The following is a 13834-nucleotide window of genomic DNA, read 5'->3' as shown; positions in this document are numbered from 1 at the left end:
CGCAAGAGGTACCGGTGCATCAGGTCTGACACCAACAGGCTCTGGAACAGCTTCTATCAATACTATACTACTGAGAAATAGCTACACTAAATAGCTCACTAAATAGCTACACTAAATACCTACACAAATAGCTACACTAAATAGCTCACTAAAAGCTACACTAAATAGCTCACTAACTAAATAGCTCACTAAATAGCTACACTAAATAGCTACACTAAATAGCTCACTAACTAAATAGCTAACTAAATAGCTCACTAACTAAATAGCTAACTAACTAAATAGCTAGACTAATAGCTAGACTAAATAACTAAATAACTAAATAAATAGCTACACTGAATAGCTGACTAACTAAAAGCTCACTAACTAAATAGCTAGACTAAATAGCTAGACTAAATAACTAAATAAATAGCTACACTGAATAGCTGACTAACTAAATAGCTAACTAACTAAATAGCTCCACTTAATAGCTCACTAACTAAATAGCTAGACTAAATAGCTACACTAAATAGCTACACTAAATAGCTCACTAACTAAATAGCTAGACTAAATAGCTAGACTAACTAACTAAATAGCTACACTGAATAGCTGACTAACTAAATAGCTAGACTAACAAATAGCTAACTAACTAAATAGCTAACTAACTAAATAGCTAGACTAAATAGCTAGACTAAATAGCTAACTAATAGCTACACTAAATAGCTAACTAAATAGCTAACTAAATAGCTAACTAAATAGCTAACTAAATAGCTAACTAAAAGCTACATAAATAGCTACACGGATTGAGTTTACCCTTTTATTTCAGTCTCTATGCACAATGTCACAAGGCCTGTTTAGTCTACACACTGTCACTCCAACACATAATATGCACATACATTATACTGACTCTACATACCCACATACAAGCTGCCACTTCTCTGTTTATCATATATCCTGATGCCTAGTCCCCTTCCCCTATACATATCTACCTCCATCACTCCAGTATCCTGTCACCTTCCCTATACATATCTACCTCCATCACTCCAGTTTCCCTGTCCCCTTCCCCTATACATATCTACCTCCATCATCCAGTATCCCTGTCCCCTCCCCCTATACATATCTACCTCATCACTCCAGTATCCCTGTCTCCTTCCCCCTATACATATCTACCTCCATCACTCCAGTATCCCTGTCCCCCTCCCCCTATACATATCTACCTCCATCACTCCAGTATCCCTGTCTCCTTCCCCCCTATACATATCTACCTCCATCACTCCAGTATCCCTGTCCCTTCCCCCTATACATATCTACCTTATCACTCCAGTATCCCGTCTCCTTCCCCCTATACATATCTACCTCCATCACTCCAGTATCCCTGTCCCCTTACCCCTATACATATCTACCTCTATCACTCCAGTATCCCTGTCCCCTACCCCTATACATATCACTCATCACTCCAGTGTCCCTGTACATTGTTAATATGGTACTGACCCTGTATATAGTCACCTTACCCCTATACATATCTACCTCCATCACTCCAGTATCCCTGTACATTGTTAATATGGTACTGACCCTGTATATAGTCACCTTACCCCTATACATATCTACCTCCATCACTCCAGTATCCCTGTTCAGTGTTAATATGGAACTGACCCTGTATATAGTCCCCTTTCCCTATAAATATCTACCTCCATCACTCCAGTATCCCTGTCCCCTTCCCCCTATAAATATCTACCTCCATCACTCCAGTATCCCTGTTCCCTTCCCCCTATAAATATCTACCTCCATCACTCCAGATATCCTGTTCCCTTCCCCTATATATATCTACCTCTATCATAATTATATTCACAGAACTATAAAATAAAAATAGTATGCTGGTATCTAAGAAACGTGTATCTTTACATGTAGTCGACAATTCATGTTGATCTTTTAATGCTACAGAACAGCTCAACTCCATAGATCTATTCTACTTCGTTGTTTTTCTCTTAACAAGCATGGAGATCAAATATTTTGGAGTGCTGCAATGGATTCCGTCATCGCCACAGGGATCAGGAATTCTTTCTAGAAAATTCTTGTCTAGAATAAACTAAAATTTGGGTTACAAAAAAAATTCCCTTCAACTTTCCCAAAATTCCCATGTTTTTTTTTTTTTCCCTTCCAGAAATCCCAGTTGGAAGATTCGTAGAACCAGAAGACAATAAGCAGTGAATCCTGGACCCTATTCTGCTGAATCCCCCCCAAAAAACGACTCTCCAGTCACTSCTGTAAATCTGAAAGGATGGGGGATTGATATAAACACTCTGGTATGATTCTACTGGCTGGAATGTTTTGCCATGATTACTATTTTCCAAATCTCTCAGATTTACATTAACTGTCTAAGGGTATAGGGTTTAGTCTAGGGTGTAGGGTCTAGGAGTTGGTTTGGGACTCAGCCCAGTCACAGGTCTTCCTCCATGCTGTTTATGTTCCTGCCTAGCAGTGTAGGGTCTAGGGTGTAAGGGCTATGGATTAGGATCTAGAGTCCCTTTGTATCAGTCACAAGTCTTCCTTCATGCTGAATCTGTTCCTGCCTAGCAGTGTAGGGGCTAGGGTGTAAGGGTCTAGGGTTTATAACAGTCACAAATCTTCCTCCATGCTGAAGCTGCTCCTGCGACTAGAGGTCTTGGAGACTCCTGGGGAGACGGAGGAGAGCAGGGGGTCTCTGCCCCCAACAGAGGACATCCCCAGCCCCCTGTCGTCCATCAGGATGTCCCCCAGACCCATGTCCGGCAGCAGGGAGGCGTGGAAGGCTGCGGCCGACGGGTCATCCAGGTCAGAGAAGCTCAGAGAGTCCAGATCCAAGGGGCTGCCCATAGTCATCAGACCAACCGGAGAGGCCGAGGGGGGTGGAGACARGAAGGAGGGGGAGGCAGCCTGGAGGCCTTGGCCACCACTCAGGGAGAGGAGGKTCCTGGAGAGGGCGTCGCCCGTGCTGGGGTCCAGGGACTGTGATAGGCTTAGGTGTGAGGAGGAGCTGCCTTGGGAGGAAGAGGCGGGGGTGGAGAGGCCGTGGAGGCGGGCCTGCATCTCAAGCTCCTGTGGAGAGAAACAACAGACAAAAATAGTCAACACTTAAACTATTGGCGTTAAGCCTAAAAACAGCCCTTAGATATGATTATTAATGCACAGGTTCTCATGCCTTATTACCTTATTGCTTAATTATAGTACAGTAGAAATAGTAGAGGCCCTGGAACACTGCCCTGGGGAACGCCAGAGTTGATCGATTTTTCCCTGAGACAATTTACCATTTACCTTCCAAAGAGATATGAAAGTGTCTCCCGACCCTTTCCCTCCCAGTCTCCCGACCACTATAGCCCTTTCACTCTCCAGTCTCCCGACCCTTTCCCTCCCAGTCCCCGACCATAATAGCCTTTCCCTCCCAGTCTCCGACCTCTTTCCCTCCCAGTCTCCCGACCCCTTTCCCTCCCAGTCTCCCGACCCTTTCCCTCCCAGTCTCCCGACCCCCTTCCCTCCCAGTCTCCCGACCCCTTCCTCCCAGTCTCCCGACCTTTTCTCCCAGTCTCCCACCCCTTCCCTCCCAGTCCTCCAGACCCCTTCCCTCCCAGCTCCCAGACCCCTTCCTCCCAGTCTCCCGACCCCTTCCCTCCCAGTCTCCCGACCCTTTCCCCATCCCCAACCAGTCTCCCTCCCTCTCCCGACCTCCTTCCCTCCCAGTCTCCAGACCCTTCCCTCCCAGTCTCCGACCCTTCCCTCCAGTCTCCCGAGCCTCTTTCTCTCCCAGTCTCCAGACCCTTTCCCTCCCAGTCTCCAGACCCTTTCCCTCCCATCTCCCGACCCCTTTCCCTCCCAGTCTCCGACCTCTTCCTCCAGTTCCAGACCCTTTCCCTCCAGTCTCCCGACCTTCCCTCCAGTCTCCCGACCCTTCTCCCAGTCTCCGACCCTTCCCTCCCAGTCTCCCGACCCTTCCCTCCAGTCTCCCGACCCTTCCCTCCCAGTCTCCCGACCCTTTTCCCTCCCAGTCTCCCGACCCCTTCCCTCCCAGCTCTCCCGACCCTTTCCCCTCCCAGTCTCTCCGACCATAATAGCCCTTTCCCCTCCAAGTCCCCCGACCCTTTCCCTCCAGTCTCCCGACCCTTTCCCTCCCAGTCTCCCGACCCTTTCCCTCCCCAGTCTCCCGACCATAATAGCCCCTTTCCCTCCCAGTCTCCGACCTTTCCCTCCCAGTCTCCCGAACCCTTCCCCAAGTCTCCCGACCCTTTCCCTCCAGTCTCCCGACCCTTTCCCTCCCAGTCTCCCGACCCCTTCCTCCATCTCCCGACCATAATAGCCCTTTCCCTCCCAAGTCTCCCGACCCTTCCCTCCCAGTCTCCCGACCCTTTCCCTCCAAGTCTCCGACCCTTTCCCTCCAGTCCCCCGATCCTTTCCCCCCAGTCTCCGACCCTTTCCTCCCAGTCTCCCGACCCTTTCCCTCCCAGTCTCCCGACCCTTTTCCTCCCAGTCTCCCGACCATAATAGCCCTTCCCTCCCAGTCTCCCGACCCTTTCCCTCCCAGTCTCCCGACCCTTTCCCTCCCAGTCTCCCGACCCTTTCCCTCCCAGTCTCCCGACCCTTCCTCCCAGTCTCCCGACCATAATAGCCCTTTCCCTCCCAGTCTCCCGACCCTTTCCTCCCAGTCTCCCGACCTTTCCCTCTCCAGTCTCCCGACCCTTTCCCTCCCAGTCTCCCGAGCCCTTTCTCCCAGTCGTCCCGACCATAATAGCCCTTTCCCTCCCAGTCTCCCGACCTCTTTCCCCCCTCCACAGTCCCCGACCATAATAGCCCTTTCCCTCCCAGTCCTCCGACCCTTTCCCTCCCAGTCTCCCGACCCTATCCCTCCCAGTCTCCCGACCCTTTCCCTCCCAGTCTCCCGACCCTTTCCCTCCCAGTCTCCCGACCATAATAGCCCTTTCCCTCCCAGTCTCCCGACCCTTTCCCTCCGAGTCTCCCGACCCTTTCCCCCCAGTCTCCCGACCCATTCCCTCCCAGTCTCCCGACCCATTCCCTCCCAGTCTCCCGTCCATAATAGCCCTTCCCTCCAGTCTCCCGACCCTTTCCCTCCCAGTCTCCCGACCCTTTCCCTCCCAGTCTCCCGACCCTTTCCTCCCAGTCTCCCGACCATAATAGCCCTTTCCCTCCCAGTCTCCGACCCTTTCGTTCCCAGTCTCCCGACCCTTTCCCTCCCAGTCTCCCACCGACCATAAAGCCCTGTCAGTATTACCTGTATAGGTAGCAGTAGGTTACTGTCAGTATTACCTGTATAGGTAGCAGATAGGTTACTGTCAGTATTACCTGTATACGTAGCAGTAGGTTACGGTTGTTGTGCTCCAGTTTCCTCTTGTCTGGTCTCTCCACCTCCTTGGCTCTCTGCTGCTCCTTCTGCAGCCTCCTGATGTAGTCCACAGACGCCTTCAGGATGGTGCCCTTGTTCCAACGCGTCTCCCTGTCTCCGTAGCAGGGGATCAGTGAGGAGAAGACAGCCAGGTGATTAAATGAATAGTAGCAGGGGGGGTCAGTGAGGAGAAAACAGCGTGATTAAATACATGTTGTAGCAGGGGGGTCAGTGAGGAGAAAGGAACAGCGCATGATTAGATACCATGTTAGCAGGGGGGGGTCAGTGAGGAGAAAGGAACAGCGGCATGATTAGATACCATGTTGAGCGGAGGTCATGGAGAAGGAACAGGGCATGATGTACAGTTACGGGTAGTGAGGAGAAAGGCAGCGAATGTTAGATCATGTGACAGGGGGTCAGTGAGGAGAAGGAACAGCAGTGATAGATACCATGTTGTAGCAGGGGGTCAGTAGAACAGCGCAGTGAACTTGGAGCAGGGGGTCAGTGAGGAGAAAGAAGCGACATGATAGTACATGTTGAGCAGGGGGGTCGTGAGGAGAAGGAACGCGCATGATTAGATACATGTTGTACAGGGGGGGTCAGTGAGGAGAAATGAACAGCGGCATGATTAGATACTATGTTGCAGCAGGGGGGGTCAGTGAGGAGAAAGAACAGCGCATGATTAGAACATGTGTAGAGGGGGTCAGTGGAGAAAGGAAGCGCATGATTAGATACTATGTTGTAGCGGGGGGGTCAGTGAGGAGAAAGGAACAGCACATGATTAGATACATGTTGTAGCAGGGGGGGTCAGTGGGAGAAGGAACAGCAGCATGATTAGATACTATGTTGTAGCAGGGGGGGTATGAGAGAAAAGGAACCGGCATGATAGATACTATGTTGTAGCAGGGGGGTCAGTGAGGAGAAAGGAACAGCGCATGATTAGATACCATGTTGTAGCAGGGGGGTCAGATGAGGGAGAAAGGAACAGCGGCATGATTAGATACCATGTTGTAGCAGGGGGGGTCCAGTGAGGAGAAATGGAACAGCGGCATGATTAGATACATGTTGTAGCAGGGGGGGTCAGTGAGGAGAAAGGACAGCGGCATGAATTAGATACATGTTGTTGCAGAGGGGGGTCAGTGAGGAGAAAGGAACAGCGGCATGATTAGATACTATTTGTAGCAGGGGGGGTCAGTAGGAGAAAGGAACAGCAGCATGATTAGATACCATGTTGTACAAGGGGGGTCAGTGAGGAGAAAGGAACTAGCAGCATGATTAGATACTATGTTGTTAGCAGGGGGGGTCAGTGAGGAGAAAGGAACAGCGGCATGATTAGATACTATTTGTAGCAGGGGGGTCAGTAGGAGAAAGGGAACAGCGCATTGATTAGATACTATGTTTTAGCAGGGGGGTCAGTTGAGGAGAAAGGAACAGCGCATGTATTAGATACCATGTTGTAGCAGGGGGGTCAGTGAGGAGAAAGGAACAATGAGATGGTGAAATACACTGCTCAAAAAAATAAAGGGACATTAAACAACACAATGTAACTCCATAGTCAATCACACTTCGGTGAAATCAAACTTGTCCACTTAGGAAGCAACACTGATTGACAATAAATTTCACATGCTGTTGTGGCAAATGGAATAGACAACTGGTGAAATTATACAGGCAATTAGCAAGACACCCCTCAATAAAGGGAGTGGTTCTGCAGGTGGTGACCACAGTCCCACTTCTCAAGTTTCCTATGTCTCCTGCGTGTTTTGTCACTTTTGAATGCTGGCGGTGCCTCACTCTAGTGGTAGCATGAGACGGAGTCTATAACCCAACAAGTGGCTCAGGTAGTGCAGCTCATTCCAGGATGGCACATCAATGCGAGCTGTGGCAAGAAGGTTGCTGTGTCTGTCAGCGTTAGTGTCCAGAGCATGAAGGCGCTACCAGGAGACAGGCCAGTACATCAGGAGACTGTGGAGGAGGCCGTAGTAGGGCAACAACCCAGCAGCAGGACCGCTACCTTCTGCCTTTGTGCAAGGAGGGAGCAGGAGGAGCACTGGCCAGAGCCCTGCACAAATGACCTCCAGCAGGCAAAAAAAACAAATGTGCATGTGTCTGCTCAAAGCGGTCAGAAACAGACTCCATGAGGGTGGTATGAGGGCCCGAACGTCCACCAGGTGGGGTTGTGCTTACAGCCCCAACACCATGCAGGACGTTTGGCATTTGCCAGAGAAACACCAAGATGGCAAATTCGCCACTGCGCGCCTGTGCTCTTCACAGATGAAAGCAGGTTCACATTGAGCACATGTGACAGACGTGACAGAGTCTGGAGACGCCGTGGAGAACGTTCTGCTGCCTGCAACATCCTCCAGCATGACCGGTTTTGGGTGGGTCAGCATGGTGTGGGGTGGCATTCTTGGGGGGCCGCACAGCCTCCATGTGCTCGCCAGAGTAGCATGACTGCATAGGTACCGAGATGAGATCCTCAACCCCTTGTGAGACCATATGCTGGTGCGGTTGGCCCTGGGTTCCTCCTAATGCACAGACAATGCTAACCTCTTGTGGCTGGAGTGTGTCAGCAGTTCCTGCAAGAGGAAGGCATTGATGCTATGGACTGGCCCGCCCGTTCCCCAGACCTGAATCCAATTGAGGCACATCTCGACGGACAATCATGTCTCGCTCCATCCACCAACGCCACGTTGCCCCACAAGACTGATCAGGGAGTTGGGGCGGCATGCTTTAGTCCAGGTCTGGGAGATCCCTCAGGAACCATCCGCCAACCTCACAGGCATGCCAGGCCGCTGTAGGGAGGTCATACAGGCACGTGGAGGCCACACACACTACTGAGCCTCATTTTGACCTTGTTTTAAAGACATTACCATCAAAGTTGGATCAGCCTGTAGTGTGGTTTTCCACTTTAATTTTGAGTGTGACTCCAAATTCCAGACCTCCCATTGGGGTTGATAAATTTGATTTCCATTGATAATTTTTGTGTGATTTTGTTGTCAGCACATTCAACTATGTAAAGAAAAAAGTATTTAATAAGAATATTTCATTCATTCAGATCTAGGATGTGTTATTTTAGTGTTCCCTTTATTTTTTTGAGCAGTGTATATACAGTAGCAGTGGGAGGGGGGGGTCAGTGAGGAGAAAGGAACAGCAGGATGATTAAATATATACAGTAGCAGTGGGAGGAGGGGGTACTCACGGGTCACTCGACTTGGGGATGAGAGCTCCCAGTTCCTTGATGCGATCGTTGATATTGAACCTCCTGCGTCTCTCAACTAGGAAGTAACATGTCAACATCGTCACCAAGGTGCTCACCAACTGTTAAACCCTAATACAAAAGTACATTTAAAGTATAGGTATCCCATTGTGGTATCCAAGTATTTAAAATCTATACTCACTCTGATTRTGATTGTCCTTTTTCTGTCGCTCCTTCATCATAGCTTTAACCTCCACCTCTACAAGACACAATTTCAAAATCAACATTTAGCGACACGATATCAGTATATTGCGGGGGGAGGGGTTTGCTAAAGACCGCTTGAAACGTCAATAAAAACATCAGATTTAAAAACAGTATTATGTTCAGAATGTTCAACAAGTTATTAGACTATAGTTCCAAGTTATATGCGGCAGAGATTTTACTTGGTGAGATGAAATTGTGAAACAGGAAAGAGGGAATAAATGAGCAGGGTTCTACGTGAGGGGCTGAGGCAGGGCTTTGTAATGAGGAACAGGGTGTGACTGACTGACTGGACAGGGGAAGTTGGGGATGAGCAATGCTGAGTAAGACCTTTAAAAAGAAAAGAGAGCGAGGGGGGAGGAGATAGAAGTCAGAGAGAGACACAGGGACAGAGTCAGAGAGAGAGACAGACACAGGGACAGAGTCAGAGAGAGAGACAGACACAGGGACAGAGTCAGAGAGAGAGACAGACACAGGGACAGAGTCAGAGAGAGACACAGACACAGGGACAGAGTCAGAGAGAGACAGACAGTCAGAAAGTTGAGAGACAGACAGTCAGAAAGTTGAGAGACAGACAGGACAGACAGGACAGACAGGTGATATTGAGTGTGATTTAGGAGAGGAACTTTTTACAGACAGAAAGAGAGAAGGGGAGATCGAGATAAGAGAGCGAGCGTTTTAATTTTTAGTGTTAAGTGTGTTTTAGACTAGAATTATTTACCGGTACCGGTTAACTCAGTCTTGACATTGTGCAGGTCAGCAGGACAGGAGTTGGAGACGGTGACGTTAGGAACAGCCATCCCTCCACTGCTGTACACATCCAGCATGTTCACTGACACCGGCAGCTGCATACACACAACAGTCACAAGATGTAAACAACAACAACAACATCATCATAAATAAAACAAGCTTTCAGAGGTCATCGACAACTGCCAAATGTAGTACTAATGCAGCCAACTATCTCCTTCATCCAAATCAAATCAAATGTTATTTGTCACACGTGCCGAATACAACGGGCAGTCGAATCAAAAGCGATACAGATTTAAGAGACAGTATTTTATTTCAATGATGTCACCAAGTATTCGACCGTATATGTCCAAGTTATTGCGGCAAGAGATTTTACTTGGTGAGATGAAATTGTGAAACATGGAGAGGGATAAAATGAGAGCAGGGTTCTACGTGAGGGGCTGAGGCAGGGCTTTGTAATGAGGAACAGGGTGTGACTGACTGACTGGACAGGGGAAGTTTGGGGATGAGACAATGCTGAGTAAGACTTTAAAAAAATAGAGACGAGGGGGGAGGAGATAGAAGTAGAGAGAGTTCAGAGAGAGAGAACAGACACAGGGCACGAGTCGAGAGAGAGAGAGAGACAGGGACAGAGACAAACACAGGGACATCGAGTCAGAGAAGAGAGACAAGTCACAGGGACAGAGTCAGAGAAAGAGAGAGACAGACAATCGGACGAGTGCAGAGAAAGACGAGAGACATGACACAGGGAAGAGTCAGAGAAAGAGAGAGAGACAGACACAGGGACAGAGTCAGGAAAGTTGACGGTTGACAGACAGACAGACAGACAGAAGACGACAGACAGACAGACAGACAGACAGACAGACAGACAGACAGAACAGACAGACAGACAGACAAGACAGACAGACAGGACAGACAGGACAGACAGGTGATATTGAGTGTGATTTAGGAGAGGAACTTTTACAGACAGAAAGAGAGAAGGGGAGATCGAGGATAAGAGAGCGAGCGTTTTTAATTTTTAGTGTTAAGTGTGTTTTAGACTAGAATATTTACGGTACGGGTTAACTCAGTCTTGACATTGTGCAGGTCAGCAGGACAGGAGTTGGACGGTGACGTTAGGAACACGCATCCCTCCACTGCTGTACACACATCCAGCATGTTCACTGACACCGGCAGTCTCATACACACAACAGTCACACATGTAAATACAACAACAACAACATAAAACAAGCTTTCAGAGGTCATCGACAACTGCCAAATGTAGTACTAATGCAGCCAACTATCTCCTTCATCCAAATCAAATCAAATGTTATTTGTCACACGTGCCGAATACAACGGGTACCTTACGTGAAATGACGAATACAACGGGTACCTTACGTGAAATGCCGAATACAACGGGGTACCTTACGGTGAAATGCCGAATACAACGGGTACCTTACCGTGAAATGCCGAATACACGGGTACTTACCGTGAAATGCCGAATACAACGGGTACCTTACAGTGAATGCCGAATACAACGGGGTACCTTACCGTGAAATGCCGATATACAACGGGTACCTTACAGTGAAATGCGAATACAACGGGGTACCTTACCGTGAAATGCCGAATACAACGGGTACCTACAGTGAAATGCCGAATACAACGGGGTACCTTACCGTGAAATGCCGAATACAACGGGGTACCTTACAGTGAAATGCGAATACACGGGGTAACCGTTACCGTGAAATGCGAATACAACGGGGTACTACGTGAAATGCCGAATACAACGGGTACCTTACCGGTGAAATGCCGAATACAACGGGGTACCTTACCGTGAAATGCGAATACAACGGGTACCTTACAGTGAAATGCCGAATACAACGGGTACCTTACGTGAAATGCCGATCAACGGGTACCTACCGTGAAATGCGAATACAACGGGGTACCTTACGTGAAATGCCCGAATACAACGGGGTACCTTACCGTGAAATGCGAATACAACGGGGTACCTTACCGTGAAATGCCGAATACAGGGGTCTTCGTGAAATTCAATACAACGGGGTACCTTACCGTGAAATGCAATAACACGGGTACCTTACCGTGAAATGCGAATACAACGGGGTAACTTACCGTGAAATGCCGAATAACAACGGGGTACCTACGTGAAATGCCGAATACAACGGGTTACCTTACCGTGAAATGCGAATACAACGGGGTACCTTACGGAAATGCCGATACAACGGGTCCTAGTGAAATGCCGAATACACAGGGGTACTTACCGTGAAATGCCGATACAACGGGTACCTTACCGTGAAATGCGAATACAACGGGGTACCTTACCGTGAAATGCCGAATACAACGGGTACCTTACCGTGAAATGCCGAATACAACGGGGTACCTTACCGTGAAATGCCGAATACAACGGGGTACCTTAACTGTGAAATGCCTAATAACAACGGGTACCTTACCGTAATGCGAATAAACGGTACCTTACCGTGAATGCCATACAGTACTACGTGAATGCTGAATAGAACAGTACCTTACCGTGAAATATTACTTACAAGCCCTTAACCACAGTGCAGTTCAAGAAATAGAGTTCAGAAAATATTTACTAAAAAATTAAAAGTAAAAAAATATTCTCTATAAAAAGTACACAAGAAAATAACTTAACAATGTGGAGGCTATTATCCAGGGGGTACCGGTACAGAGTCAATGTGGAGGCTATATACAGGGGGTACCGGTACAGAGTCAATGTGGAGGCTCTATACAGGGGGTACCGGTACAGAGTCAATGTGGAGGCTATATACAGGGGGTACCGGTACAGAGTCAATGTGGAGGCTATAATCCAGGGGGTACCGGGTACAGAGTCAATGTGGAGGCTATATACAGGGGGTACCCGGTACAGAGTCAATGTGGAGGCTATATACAGGGGTACCGTACAGATTCAATGTGGAGGCTATATACAGGGGGTACCGGTACAGAGTCAATGTGGAGGCTATATACAGGGGTACGGTACAGAGTCAATGTGGAGCTAATATACAGGGGTACGACAGTAAAGAGTCAATGTGAGGCTATATACAGGGGGTACCGTACAGAGTCAATGTGGAGGCTCTATATACAGGGGTACCGGTACGAAGTCAATGTGGAGGCTCTATACAGGGGGTACCGGTACAGAGTCAATGTGGAGGCTATATACAGGGGTACCGGTACAGAGTCAATGGGAGGCTATATACAGGGTACCGGTACAGAGTCAATGTGGAGGCTATATACAGGGGGTACCGGTAAAGAGTCAATGTGGAGGCTATATACAGGGGTACGGTACAAGAGTCAATTGTAGGCTATATAACAGGGGGTACCGGTACAGAGTCAATGTTGGAGCCTATATACGGGGGTACCGGTACAGAGTCAATGTGGAGGCTATATACAGGGGTACCGGTACAGAGTCAATGTGGATGCTATATACAGGGGGTACCGGTACAAGAGTCAATGTGGATGCTATATACAGGGGGTACCGGTACAGAGTCAATGTGGAGGCTATATACAGGGTGTTACGGTTACAGAGTCAATGTGGAGGCTATATACAGGGGGTACCGGTACAGAGTCAATTGTGGATGCTATATACAGGGGTACCGGTACAGAGTCAATGTGGATGCTATATACAGGGGTACAGGTACAGAGTCAATGTGGAGGCCTATATACAGGGGGTACCTGGTACAGAGTCAATGTGGAGGCTATATACAGGGTGTTACGGTACAGAGTCAATGTGGAGGCTATATACAGGGGGTTACCGGTACAGAGTCAATGTGGTGCTATATACAGGGGGTACAGGTACAAGAGTCAGTGTGGAGGCTATATACAGGGTGTTACGGTACAGGAGTCAATGTGGATGCTATATACAGGGGGTACGTACAGGAGTCATGTGGAGGCTATCTACGGGGGTACCGTACAGAGTCAATGTGGAGAGCCATATATCAGGGGGTACCGTACAGAGTCAATGTGGAGGCTATATACAGGGGGTACCGGTACAGAGTCAATGTGGAGGCTATATACAGGGGGTACCGGTACAGAGTCAATGGGAGGCTATATACAGGGGGTACCGATACAGAGTCAATGTGGAGGCTATATACAGGGGGTACGGTACAGAGTCAATGTGGCAGGGGGTACCGGTACACGAGTTCAATGTGCAGGGGTACCGGTACAGAGTCAATGTGCAGGGGTACGGTAAAGGAGTCAATGTGGCAGGGGTACAGGTTAATCCAGGTCATTTTTAAAGTGACTATGAAGCCCATTGAACACGCAGTACAAAA

At 48.5% G+C, this 13834-nt stretch overlaps 1 protein-coding gene across 3 annotated transcripts in view; it reads right to left on the bottom strand.

The window, feature by feature from the left end:
- Window positions 1-779: 779 nt before the first annotated feature.
- LOC112073801 (transcription factor E3) overlaps window positions 780-13834 on the bottom strand; it is an 18600-nt gene continuing 5545 nt past the window's right edge. Inside the window, exons 2-7 of one of the 3 annotated variants that reach the window (XR_011476685.1) lie at window positions 9523-9646; window positions 8743-8799; window positions 8544-8619; window positions 5305-5455; window positions 1483-3051; window positions 780-945 (exon numbers count right to left, since the gene is read on the bottom strand). Coding sequence is in view for 1 of the 3 variants with exons in the window: in XM_024141037.2 (XP_023996805.1) it covers window positions 2593-3051; window positions 5305-5455; window positions 8544-8619; window positions 8743-8799; window positions 9529-9646 (861 nt within the window). In the remaining 2 variants the exon portion in view is untranslated. Of the gene's footprint in view, window positions 946-1482; window positions 3052-5304; window positions 5456-8543; window positions 8620-8742; window positions 8800-9522; window positions 9647-13834 lie in introns of those variants that run through there. The other 2 variants (XR_011476684.1, XM_024141037.2) reach the window with 2 other exon arrangements.

The sequence above is a fragment of the Salvelinus sp. IW2-2015 genome, unplaced genomic scaffold (genome assembly GCF_002910315.2).
Source record: "Salvelinus sp. IW2-2015 unplaced genomic scaffold, ASM291031v2 Un_scaffold2373, whole genome shotgun sequence".
In the NCBI taxonomy this organism is placed as follows: Eukaryota; Metazoa; Chordata; class Actinopteri; order Salmoniformes; family Salmonidae; genus Salvelinus; species Salvelinus sp. IW2-2015.
The sequence above is the reverse complement of the archived record's forward strand: the minus strand, read 5'-3'. Positions and strand labels throughout refer to the sequence as shown.